The following is a 13,930-nucleotide window of genomic DNA, read 5'->3' as shown; positions in this document are numbered from 1 at the left end:
GCCTTCAGGCCGTCACTTCTTGACTTAAAAGTTTAGTTATTTGGCGCACCATCCCTGTTCGTTGTGGAGGAAGATGTGTCATATGTTTGCCATTTGATCTGTTCTTATTTTTATGGCACTCTGGGCCTTTCCTATAACTGCTAAGTGAAGGCTGAAGGGGTGCACTGTTAGCTTTTTGACTGAGTTCTCCTGTGGCTTTTTCCATCAACCGCTAGATGATTTTAATCCTTCCCGTAATGCTTATATGGGTCATTTTGATCCATTTCGACTGAGGCCAGTTAACAGCCTTCTTGTTGACTCAAATGTATGGTTAACCTAACAGGTGATTTGGCATGGCTGTGAGTCTCTATTTTTCTAAGAGAAAATAACCTAGTTCTTTGCTATTTCATATATGTGCATAATTTCTATTGTTTAATTTACAGGTTTTATTTAGATAAATATACGACATTGCCTTAAGGAAAATCCCCTTGTGGTCCGAGAGAGCCAGGGGAACCAATGAGACGTTGAAACTATCAAACATATTAGGGGACGAGAATGCATAGTCTATTCGAGAGAAGGTTTTGTCTGGCTGACAGGTGAGAGTAATCCTTGAGGGTGGGATTGGATATGCGCCATAGGTCTGCGAGCCCCGTGTCCTGGGCCCACATCCTGAGGGCCTTAGACTGAGGACCGTTTTTGGTCGCTTGTTTCAGAGGACCCGGACCTATCCATCTCCGCATCCCAGCACGCATTAAAATCGCCACCCACAATGAGAGCGTATCCAGTAAGTTCCAACATATTCTTCGTGATTGTATTATAGAACGCTGAATCAAATGTGTTAGGGGCATACAATGCTATTATTGCCATCTTCCTATGAGAGAACTCAACCTTTGCTATAGTAATCCTTCCCTCCGTGTCCGACCACACATCCAGGACTTTGATATCAAGGTTACGTCTTGTAACTATGACGACTCCTTTTGTCTTATCATCGGCTGAGGATGGGGAGATAACGTGATATTGTTGATTTGCTAGCCTTGACACATCACCCACCAATAAATGTGTCTCACTAAGGAGAGCAATGTCAATATTCCTTCTCTTCAATAACCAAAGGACACTGGCACGCTTGTGTGGGGCGTTAAGACCCCCTGCGTTCCAAATTAAAATATTCAATTTAGCCATGGTCGAATTTGTCTAAATGCGTGGAGAACATACCAGTGCAGCCAGGCTGAGGACAGAGGCGCTGATCCAGGCGGGCCCAGACGGTCGATCCCAAGAGTTCAGAGGAGGAACAATTACACACATATAGGACAACAATACAGAAAACACAGAAAAATACCACCCCATTAAGTAGGTTGCTCTAACCCAGATTGAGTATACCATCTAACAAAAACACTAAGTACCCAACTCGCTCCGTATAAGAGCTGTGCACGAAATAGAACAATTAAGGCATAATAACAAATACAACAGTCTTCTAGACTTTTAATTCCTGGTATAACCTCTCAACAGTAGTCATATGTTTGCATTCAGGCTGTGCTTGTTAGGTCTCAATTTTTTTTATAATATAGAGATAATAAATGCACATATACATATATATATATACACACACACCCACACACTCACCCACGCTGGAAATGTAGTACCAAAATAGGGTAGCTCCACACAACGTATGTATCCACCGACAACTATATCCTGAGTGGTAGAACAGGATAAATGAAATAGTGAATGAGCACTTACACATACATACTCCCACCTATACAACCATACATACATATACACACACATACCTATAAGAGTATTAATATGGCAAGTGAAATTATATTGGCCCCTTCAGCCCATATTTGACTAAACAATGTGTGCCCTCTCCCTCCTATTAAAATAATAATATTAATAATAAAGAAAAAATAATTGCACGCATATATGCGCAACCACTATAATATAATATATATGAATGTGTGCGTGCACCCGTAAACACACACACATACACACACATACCGCAGCAGTGTAGTAAAGAAAAAAGGGTTGATTCACACAATGCATGCATCCCCCAACATTTATCTATGTAAGGCAAGGTTAAATGGAATATTGAGCACACACACACACATCCCCACACAACCATGCACTCATATATACATATATATACATATACACACACACACATATATGTAAGAAGGTATTAATATGGTAGGTGAAATTATATTTGGACATTCAGCGCCCTCTACCTCCTTTTAGCCTCCATCACCACTGAATAGTCGAGATGCCAAGAGCATTGGTCGCACAGATACGCCGTCATCAGTCTGACGTCATCAGTCTGTCCCAGAGATATCATATACACACAGTTCGCTCCGGTCCCGAGTTAGCAGCTAGCAGTGGCTACTGCAAATTAATGTCTATATCAAGTCCATAGCACAATCCCAATATACACAAACACATTCATTGTAACAACCTCTGTTAACTGTTGTCACAATAATAACGTTTAGCTTGACTGGCTTCGGCCGGCAGTGGGGATAGCTGCAAAATTGCTATAGCTGGCTAACGAGGCTAACCGATACCTTCACCTTGTTCGTTCGAGTCCCTCGTTTTCAGATGTCTGGTTATATAATCCTCCGCCTCGGATGGGTCGTCGAACGATTTCTGCTCCCCTTTAGGAGATGTGATTTTCAACGTCGCTGGGAACAACAGACCAAACCTGATATTCGGGCAGCTGTGTAGCATCTCTCTAGCCACCTTAAAGGCCGCGCGTTGTTTTCTTACTGCCATCGTGTAATCTGGGAAGATGTAGATCTGTTTCTTGTTGTGGTGGATGGGTCGTTGAGTCGATGCCTTCCTCAGGATGTCCACCTTCTCCTGGAAGTAGTGGAACCTGATCACAATCTGTCGCGGGGGATCCCCATCCTTTGGCTTGGGTTGCAGACTCCTGTGTGCCCGGTCAATCGTCGGAGTGTAGTCTAGGTTGAGTGAATCCTGGAGCAGCTTCGCCACCGTTTCTTCCATACGTGCACCTCCAAAACGCTCATCTACTCCAATTATCCGACAATTGTCTCTGCGTTGTCTGGACTCAAGATCATTTGCTTTGGCCGTTAGTTGTTTGATATCAGATTTCATCGATTTCACCTCCGCTTCTAGCTCGACGACTCTATCGGAGTAGTGATTAGCTCCCTCTTCCAACGCTTGTACGGCTGTAGCCTGTAGCTTGATATCTTGGTTAGCCTGATCTATAGCCTCATGTTGCTCCGAACGCACGGTAGCTATTTCTCTTCGTAGCTCGTCAGAGAGGTCTCCCAGCTTAGCGTACAGTTCCGTGGTTATTATAGCCACCGTGCTTTCTATCTTTGACATCACCCGTTGTTCCGAGTCTTTGATGGCTTGCATGATGGAGGTGAAATGCATATCTGGCGCAGCCATTTTGGGTGTTCCGGTTCCAACAGTGCCTGAGGCTTTCGGGGTTGATTTAGGCCTGCTCTTGCCAGCCTGCTCTTGCTTGCTAGCCATCTGAGGGTCGATTGTCGTTCAAGTGCAACAGAATATTTGCGAAAATACTGTTTTTCTTATGTTGTTGAGTGGTTATACTCCATTTGAACAAATTATAGTACTAGTCTAAAGGCTGAAATTTAACGAAATAATTGTTTTTGTGCAGAGCTCAAAACGGACGCGTGTTACATGTTGCTGCTCACCACGCCCCTCGTTGAGCACGACATGTCATTTGCATAAATTAGGAACAGTAGCGGTCCTAGTATGCTTCCTTGTGGAACACCACAGCTCACTGTGAGGGGGGGGATAGGGTACCGTTTACCTCCACCATCTGTTCTCTCCCCTCCAGGTAGGATTGCATCCAGCTCACTGATAGACTATCAAAACCAATTGCTTTTAGCTTGTCAATCAGAATGGTGTGATTGACAGTGTCGAAGGCCTTTTGTAGGTCCAGCATGACCATGCCACAGTATTTGCCCGCGTCCACCTCTTGTTTGATGTGGTCGTTTAAATAGAGAAGGCATGTGTCAGTGGAGTGGGATGTTCTGAAGCCAGATTGGAATTCGTAGATTAGATTTTTTTCCGGCCTGCTACCTGCCTGTGACTAGGGGTAATCTAGTGCTATTTAATCACTGTTCCTATGACTGATTTGCACACATTACTGATTTGTACACACTACACTCATGTAGTGTTTGATATGTCTAGGGCTCCTTTATCACTGATTTTACTGCACCCACCACATGATTATTACATTCTGATTATTGTATTGTAAATTAGTGATCGTTTTATCATCGCTTATGCTTATGACCCGTACCGGCGTCACCGAACCGACCTGTAGGAGTCGCTGTCCACAACGTCCAATCCCCACCCACCGGCTTTCCCACCCTCTAACACTGCCAATTGTGTTAGTATGACGGCCGGCCAAGCCGGTAGCAACGCCGAGAGCTGGGCTCGATACCAGCATATCCTGCGTTAGTGGCGAGCGCATTGCCCACTGCGCCACTCAGCCGCCCATAATAAAACTGATTCTGATTCTGAGTGAGGGAGATAGATAAATGGATGGATAGCTAGATAGATATAGATATATAGATAGATAGGTAGATAATAGGTAGGTATATATATAGATAGGTAGATATATAGATAGATGGGTAGGTAGGTAGGTAGGTAGGTAGGTAGGTATATAGTTAGATAGATAGATAGATAGATAGATAGATAGATAGATAGATAGATAGATAGATAGATAGATAGATAGATAGATAGATAGATAGATAGATACAGCTGCAGACAGATATAATGTTACATAACAGTCTAAACCAAAGATTGTGTGTGTGTGTTGCTAAGCAACAGTGTTTTAAGGTGAAGCAAGCGAAAGCCTCTTTCCTCCTACACACCTACACACACACACACACACACACACACACACACACACACACACGCACACACACGCACACACACACACACACACACACACACACACACACACACACACACACACACACACACACACACACACACACACACACACTGTCAGCTGTTATATAAGAATCTGTGTGTGTGTGTGAATTACATTCTTATTATGTTTTAATTATCTGGCACACTCCTACGCAGAGAATTGGACGATGTTCCACTGTCAAACATCTCTGCCCAAATGGTGCTACCTTTACCTCTTATTAATTGTCCTTAAGGAGCTGTAAGTGGTATTATTTTCTTCAAATACGTATTAACTAGCTCTACATTGTGACAGCCATCACTGATATAGAGTGTTTGGTCAGTAACATGGGTCTCTCAGTCCCTTAGCTCTGAATTCTCCTTTCTTCCTGGTATCCTGTTCCCACTTTATCCATTTATTTATTTTATTTATTTTCTGTTTATTGCAGAGCAGAGGGACTGGGAGACCCATGACAGTGTGGCTGTCAGAATGTAGAGCTATTATTTAACATGTAGACCACTTATTTTAACAAACAGAAAACACTTACAGTATACCTTTAACATATTGAATCAATTATAGTATATTATTCTCCCCCCCATATTTTTTGTCTCTTTTATAAACAAGTTAAATCATTTAATTTCATGGCATCTGTGCAGCCTTGTCCCTTCTCCATGGAAACAATGATGCATGCAGCCATATACTATTTTACTCTGTTTATTCTATCTTACTCTTTCTATTATTGTCTATTTTTAAAACTGTGATTTTATATGTCTGCACTTTATGTGCTCATTTTTTCTTTTTTCTGTTGTGAAGCACTTCGAGCTGCATGAAAGGTGCTATACAAATAACGTTTTTTTATTATTATTATTATTAAAGGTATGGTTTTGCTTATGTGGAAAAGACTTGTGATGTGGTTGTGACGTACAGGTGTAGAGACAGCTCTTGTAGAAGTGGGATTGTATGCTAATTACATTTCTGATAACATTCCAATTCAGTTCCTATTCCATTCAAAGTATGTTCTGTCATGATCCCAGCCGGGGTCCTGTCCTGGACAGTGTAAACAATGTGAACAGTGGCCTTCTGCTGCCCTCTGGCGGGCACCTCCAGATAATGCACTCTATTATATATTTATGCCTAGGGTGGCTAAATATGATTAATGTTCTGTCCTTGTTCATGTTGTCTTTGGCTCTCCCTTCCCTTGTATGATGTCTTCCTCCTGTCTGGGTTTTGTATTATGGTTATGTCTTTTGTGTCTAGTTTGGTATATTCCTAGGGTGTTTATCAGATTTTTTATTATTGCCTGGCTTTTGCCAGGTGTTACTCGTTACAATCAGTGGTAGTATTTATACCCGCTTGTTACTGACTTCCTTGTGGCGTCATTGTCTCTGTTCTACCCCGGTATCCTGTCGTGTCCCTGTTTATCATTTGTGAAGCTCCCTGTCTGCCGTTTACCCTGTATTTCCCCGTGAGTTCGTTCCTGTATATTCTAGTCCTGTTTTCCAGCACTGCTTAGGTTTGCTTTTCCGTGTTTTACAGTTCGCCTTTGTTTATTCTTTGTAACGTGTTTTTGTGTACCGCTGCTCAGTAAATATCCTTCACTATATCCTACTCCTTCGTCTCTGCCTCCTCTCTCTCGTTATTGTTGTTCCGCATTTGGGTTCTCCTCACCTTCCTTCGCCACCCATCGTAACAATGTTCTAATTATGATGTAAATATATTCTAGTTACATTCTAATTACAGTGTAATTATATTTCAAATAAGTTCTAACTACACTCATTCCATTCACATTCTAACTAATGTAGTTTTTATTACATCCTGATTACATTTATATCGCATTATATGTCTTGTACTATTCATATCACATTTTACTTATGATATTACGCCTATATTGTAATTACATTCTAATTATACTCTTCCTCTTTCTTTCTTTCTTTCTTTCTTTCTTTCTTTCTTTCTTTCTTTCTTTCTTTCTTTCTTTCTTTCTTTCTTTCTTTCTTTCTTTCTTTCTTTCTTTCTTTCTTTCTTTCCTTTCTTTCTTTCTTTCTTTCTTTCTTTCTTTCTTTCTTTCTTTCTTTCTTTCTTTCTTTCTTTCTGTCTTTCTTTCTGTCTTTCCTTCTTGGTTCTAGTCCGTCTACATGACAGTATCTCAGAAGAGGGGCACCATTACCTCATTTTTGACCTGTAAGTTGTTTCTATTGTGTTCTATTCTGTATAGAATAGCAGTCTGTTCTGTTTCCTGTGGTTTAATAGTGTTGTGTTGTTAGGGCTTGGTTATTATAGCAATCTGTTCTATTGTATTTGGTTCTATAATACTTAAATTGTGTTTAGTTCTGTAATGTCTTCTATTTTGTTTGACTCGATCATGTCTGTTCTATCATTTGTGGTTGTATAATGATCCAATCTATTGTGTTTGGTTCTATAACAGGGTATTCTGAAATAGAATTTAAAGATCCACTACAATGCTTTTTTTTTAAGTCAGTCATACGGTTCACGTTTATTAGTTACACCCCTGTCCTTTTACAGTAGAAGAGTGACATTATTGTTTCCTGGCTCATATGCCAAGCAGAAACACAATTTCTGCACCACTGTATTTTTCACCCATCCCAATTTAGTCGTTATGCCAAGTCCCTTCCTGGTCGTTGCGCGTATTGCCCCACTGTCGGCCTGGGGAGGGTGTAGAACTACCACATGCCTCCTCCAATACATGTGTAGTCACCAGCCGCTTCTTTTCACCTGACAGCGAGGAGTTTCACTGGGGAAACGTAACGCGTGCAGAGGTTCACGCTATTTCCCCCATGGATTAACAACAATTTTTGGTTGTTAATCCATGGTTTCTGGTTGTTAATCCATGGTTTCTGGTTGTTAATCTGTAGTTTCTGGTTGTTAATCTATGATTTCTGGTTGTTAATCCATGGTTATGTTACGTCATAGCTTACGCTCTGTGCTCTGCTGGAACATATCCCATATCCAGTCTATATACTGAATACATTTCTCCACATGTACCTATACACACCCATCCGTCTGGCCACACCCCCATCCGCTTCTCTACATAAGCAGGGGTGTGGCCATACTAACCGCTCCTTCCTTATTTTCGCCACGGCGAGTGTTTGTATACACCACTTGAGTTTTAGTGTAAAATAATTGTTGGAGAGGAGCTGTGTGGACATTGTTTCTTGTTTTTTCTCTCTCTCACGATTTATGAGAAAAAGCTAAGTTATAATGTCTACATCTAAATCTGGGGGTTCGAGTGCTCACAACGTCACCCTTCACCAGCGGTTTTCTATTGCCGTGTCCGCCGTGCGTCGTGGGGCTGCTCTGACTCCATGGTCGTGGCAGTCGAGCATGCCCGAGCGGCGTCCGGTGGGGAGTCTGCCTCTCCGACGGGCTGTTGAATCAAGGCCGTCTCCCGTGAGATGGCCTAGTTCCAGCTCTGGTTCCCCCGCCAGTGGACGGTTGGCCGACAGGCCGACGGCTCCTCTCGTGGCTGAGGATTTGAGACACAAGCTCTTCGCCTCTGCTCGCTCCCGTCGTAAGGTGGTGAGCTGCAGGGGCGAACGGCCTGGCTTTGGGGAACTGCTGGAGCCAAACGAGGGTGCTCTTGCTCTGTCTCCGTATCCGATGGAAACTGAGGATTTTATGGAGGGAGCGGGAGCGCTCTTGTTTGATGCCCCGTTGGAGACGTATTACTCTCCCCCTCAGGGTGTGGCAGGGGGTGGTGCGTCTCCTTGGGGTCCCTTGTCCTCAGATGTTGGGTTAGAACCTCCGACTCGGAGACGAGATGCCCAGCTATCAGCCGTGTCGGATGGTGGCGCCACACATGGCAGCCTCCCGTACGTGAGGGACGCGGGCTACGTGGAGGGAGGTGCGCATGGGGAGTTGCGTGCCTTGTTCCCCGAGCTCATGGCGGCCGCCGCTGTTGCTAATGTCGTGGCGTTGCCGCAGCCTCTGCCTGCACCTGTCCCTGATGACTTGATAGGTCATCTCTGGCAACGTCGTCCTGTGAGGGAGACGGGCGTTGTCTGCCCATTCTTCCCTTCGATGGAGGCCTACGTGCGTCAGGGACAGGTAATCTCCCGCATCACTGGCCTTACCCCCGCCTACGTGCCAGTCACGTGGGTGGCGGGTTTGGTCCAGGGATTAAAGGAAGGGGTGCCTCAGCTTGATAGCCCGATGGCATCTATTCTTTGTCCCGAAGTGGTGTGGGAGCCGTTGCGAAAGCCGGTTCCCCAAGGGAAATCGGCTAGGCAGATGGCTAACTGGAGTGACCAGTCATACATCGCCGCGACTCAGAGCTTGGCTGCGACGTCCAACATCGCGCAGCTGGCGCGCTACATGTCGGGGATGATGGCGGGCGGGTCGGTGTTGGATGACCATCATCAGTACCTTCACGCCCAGGCAGCTGGAGCCATCCTGCACCTAACTCAGCTGCAGGGGATAGCCGTCGGGAAGGGGCGCGCCCTGGCCATTCTGTCCCAGTGCCACCTTTGGCTGGAGCAAACAAGGGTGCCGGAGCAGAAGAGGATTCCCCTGTTCACGGCCCCCCTCTCCGATGCTGGGCTCTTCGGGTCTGCCATGCAGCAGATGACGGCTGCCTGCAGAGAGATGGAGGAGGAGTGCGCTGTGCTCCAACCCCATTTCCCCCGACCCGATGCCACCGATGATGGCCGACGGAGACAACGTGGTCGGGGGTCCACGACCGTTGCCACCGCCACCACCGCCGCCGCTGCTGGGCGTTCGGCGAAGAAGGCCAGGAGTGGAGAGAGTGCCTCGTCCGCCGCAGCCAGCCGCACCACGCCCGGAGGTGACCTCCGGGCCGGCTCCCCGTGGGAAGCGTCGTGCTGCACACGGCAGGCGCAGCTAGTGACTTCCCCTGTTTTCCCCTGTTCCCTTCCCTGCCCCAAACATGATTTTTGTTACAATTAAATAAAGGGTCCCTCCTGGTGAGGGACTATTTTTTGTTACAAACTGTGTGTTTATTCACTGTATATGTTGGGGATACGATGTGTGAACCCTCGCCTAGCTGTGGGGTTGTTTAGGAGAGCAGGACTGTTTCTTTTAAATCGTTCTGGTCGCTATATATATGTGTGCTTGGCAAGGCCTGTGGCTAGCACTCGGTCGAAAGACTTTTCGTTCCTCATCCTGAAGAAGTATGTTTCTTCTTATAGTGGTAATTTTTACCGTTGTCTGATGGGGTTGTGTGTATTCTGTTACATTGGAAACGATGGCATCGAGTCCACAACTTTGTTGGAGTGTTAGCCTAAAGAAGTGCTCGTGTGTGTAGCTTGTACCGAGGTCTTAAAGACCCTCTCTTAAACTTCTGTGTTTTTTCTTAAAACATGAAACACGGGTGTCGTGTTCGCACATAAGCCTACGGCCTTGTTTATAAACCCCGTTTGCAGACGAGTTGTCGACTGTGGCTGGCGTGCGTTGGTTTAGCTTATCCTGGTAGGATTGTTTTTCTTCGTATCCGGGGTGTGGGGTTATGAGGGGGTGAACTGATAAACCCCTCCTTCCCTCTTTTCTGATTGGTCAGGGGGTTGGGCCTTCTGTCCTTCAGGTTCCCTGCCGCACTGATTGGTCAGCGCGGCACGGGGTAGGGAGAGGGGGGGGGTAGGGAGTTCCCTGTTTCCACGCCTTTTTTGGCCAGGTGGGTCATGGAATTCCCCCCGCCATAGAGTATGTCACTGGGCGCGTTTCTATTGGTTGGAGACTTCCGTGAGTTATTTTCAGGCTCCATGTGTGGACCTCTGTTGTTGTCAAGATGGTGTTGTGGTGCATGTGAACTTAAGAGTTCTGCTCTGCGCTCTGTTACATATGTCTTGAGCTTTTGGTCACGTGGCTCAATGTTACATAATCTTTTCAATTTGTTGCTCACGTGGGAAGTCTCTCTGGGGATTCCCCGTCCCCTCTCTTTTTAGAGCGGTTGACGGGGGTGTTGTTTTTCCCTCGGCCGTGTCATTTGGGACCCATGTTCGTATTTTTTGGCGGCTTCTTGCCGTTCTCCCAGGCGGCTTGGAGGAACGTTATCTGGGTTCTTGTTAGGATTACCATTGATATGTTTTGGGTCTCGACGTGTACATAGTGCTGGCCCTGGGTGCTTCTGTGTGGAACCACGCATGGGCTTGCACGCCTTGGTTGCTCATCATTGAAACAGGCGTTTTTATGGGGCAACTGGGATGGAGTTTGTCTCTTCCGAGCGCCAGTGTACTAGGCTTGTCTCGATGAATTCTCGTTCATCTCTGGGAGAGATAATGGAATAGATCAAAGCATTGGCAGAGGGGTCTCACGTTCTCTGTGATGTTTTAGACCCATATGCGTACCTACCCCCACTCTTGGGACTGGGGATGGCGGCGTGATTAGGACACGGGACTGGTTCTGGTCGCGCCGGACCAGGTCAGTTAACCCATTGTCTGCCGGGGCGCAGATCTGCTGGTACCCTGAGGGACTTGTGCTTTTTCGGGGGAAAATGCCAGGTCGGCCCGGGCGTTGCAGGGTTTGATGTTATGGAGGTGTTTGTGGTTATGTTGCTGCGTGTTATCCTTCACTGTTGCTTGGTCCTTATTGTGTTGTACCTTGCGCTGTGCTAAAGGAGCCTGGTCCTTCCGCCCCTCTCTTCTCCTGCTTGGCGGGGCTGGGAGGGGGCTGTCAAGGTGGTTATTGTACCCCTCTGGCATCCCTGTATATGTCCCGGTCCGCCGGGCCCAGGTCCGGACTCGTTCTCCTCGACCTGTTGGCCTGGGTTAACCCCTTCTTGAGAACTGAAACACTTGTACTGCTGTATAGCCGGTGTATACCCGCAGTTGTGTTTTGGAGTTTTTTCTTGGGGGGGTTATAGGAACGACCGCCTCCTGTTGGTGGTTGGTTTCCAGGTGTGTTGGTAGCGGAGTCGACTCTCGGGTTAGGCCGGGTTTGGCCCCGTCTGCCTGCGAGTGTGCCCCCGCACCTTTCATGACGTCTGCCAATCGTGTCTGCCTTCTCTGCCTCGGCCCCTCTAGAGGGTCGGTTTTCAGCAGACCCCATTAGCGCCTGTCTAGTCCGCAGTGCTCCAGGCTCAGGTAGAGTCTTTTTGACCTGTTACCTGGATTGAGGGATCGGCCTCTTTGGGGGTTGTTTCCCCGGTGCGCTGCCTGGTCCCGCTGTGGGTGTAGCCTCTTGAGTGCTTCAGGGCGGCGTGCTGTAGGGGGAAGGGCCTGCTTTTGGATGGGCCCTGTCTGATACGCTGGCGATGTGGGGGGTGGTGTCACTATTGACCGCCTGGTGGGGTCTCGATGCTGCGGCGTTGTTGGCCTCACCAGGCCCCCTTTTCCGGGGGGTCCAGTCCCTTCCTGGGGCTGGGTCCTCCTTCGCGCTCCGCTGCTACGGCCTTGCCACAGGGTTGGGTTTTTGCCCTTGACCCCGTGATATTGGGGTTGTAACGGGGGTTTTGTTTCTTCCCGTTCATTCCCTAGTGGCATGTGGGTTGCGCGTTTGTGTAGTCGTGGGTTCTTCTGTGGGAAGGTAAGTCCCAAGGTCTGCTCACCCTGTGCGTTTGAGTTGCTAAACCCCTCTTCGCACAGTCGGATCCGATTCCCTCCCGTCCTCCACTAGGGGGGTCCGGGAGCTCGGGTCCTCCCTGGTTCTGATGGTTGTGGGGTGCCTCAGCGGGTACATTTGTTGAGCTTCCGCTCTGCTCTGCTCCTGTGTTCCAGCAGAGCACAGAGCGTAAGCTATGACGTAACAACATACGGTTATCTATATAACCATAGTTATGTGAGTAATAGCGAGCGCTCTGTGCTGGACTCACTGAGGACCCTGTGGTCTTTGTCTTGGTGGTGAAACACTTGGGAAGGAGCTGTTAGTATGGCCACACCCCTGCTTATGTAGAGGAGCGGATGGGGGTGTGGCCAGACGGATGGGTGTGTATAGGTACATGTGGAGAAATGTATTCAGTATATAGACTGGATATGGGATATGTTCCAGCAGAGCACAGAGCGCTCGCTATTACTCTCATAACTATGGTTATATAGATAACCGTATGTTTTTGGTTGTTAATTTGTGGTTTATGGTTGTTTATCCATGGTTTCTGGTTGGGGAATACCCAGATTGTTATGTTTCAACTGCTGAGCGTCCCGCTCCAGCCTATTGAGATATTCATCTTTCGGGCACCTATTGTCCATGCGCTGAAAACATTTACATGCACCTGCATTCGTCCGTGGCCACGCCTGCTCCTGTGTTTCCTTAAAACACAGGGTGTGGCCACTCCTATGTTCTTCTCGTCTTTTTAATGCGTGATCCTTGCTAAATGCACCATCAATTAGTGGAAATAATATGAAGAGAAAAGATAAACTAAGGAACGTCGGACTACCGCCGGAATTTCCCCAGCCCCAGAGTTTTCCCCAGCGCGTCTAGATGGGCCCTACGCTGGACTTTCTTCAGATTCCCGTGGCAGTGGACAGGTGAACGTCGCACGGCACTCAGTAGTCAAACTGGGCCGTGCTAAGGTAGGGCCGGCAACGGCATCTTGCAGCGCTGGTACTGCCACTGTCGCCCAATGTCCCGTGAGACGACTCGGCGGCACGTGTGCAGCGCAGGGGACTTTGTACTCTGTTGAATGCACACAACAAGCAGCGTTATTAAGTGTCTTTCCCAGTATCATGGCGTGCGCCACTAATGCTAATGCTGTTGCTATTGGGGCTCCACTCCCGTGTGGCTGGGGGAAACCGGGGCTGTGCCTGGTGTTTTCCCCGCTTAACCCTTATATCGCTGAGGGACAGACGCTGTCTAGCGTTAAGGGCCTAACCAAGGCTTATCTACCTTTTACACAGGTAGACGGCCTGATGGAAGGGCTTAGGACCGGTGTGCCACGCTTAGAGAAGCAGTTGGCTTTGGTCCTCTGCCCAGACATGGTAGAGTGGCACCCCGACCGGAAGCCGACACAGAGGGGCGAGTCGGCCCGGCAGGTGGCTGAGTGGGCTCATGAAGCTTATATCGCCGCAGTACAGAATCTAGCGGCAACAAATAACATTGCTAATTTGGCTGCTTTTCTGTCGAAAATGGTGTCAGGCGGTGGGGTCT

At 47.4% G+C, this 13,930-nt stretch overlaps 1 protein-coding gene across 1 annotated transcript in view; it reads left to right on the top strand.

The window, feature by feature from the left end:
- The window catches only part of camk2a (calcium/calmodulin-dependent protein kinase II alpha), a gene marked incomplete at both ends in the record, with an annotated part of 226,637 nt that overhangs the window by 101,611 nt on the left and 111,096 nt on the right, over positions 1 to 13,930 (top strand). The window contains one exon of the mRNA XM_084320467.1: positions 7,003 to 7,057. Within this exon, the coding sequence (XP_084176593.1) occupies positions 7,003 to 7,057 (55 nt within the window). The remainder of the gene's footprint in view (positions 1 to 7,002; positions 7,058 to 13,930) is intronic.

Source organism: Notolepis coatsorum (genome assembly GCF_963971535.1).
Source record: "Notolepis coatsorum genome assembly, chromosome: 8".
NCBI classification, from domain to species: domain Eukaryota; kingdom Metazoa; phylum Chordata; class Actinopteri; order Aulopiformes; family Paralepididae; genus Notolepis; species Notolepis coatsorum.
This window is presented reverse-complemented; position numbering and strand designations above follow the sequence as displayed.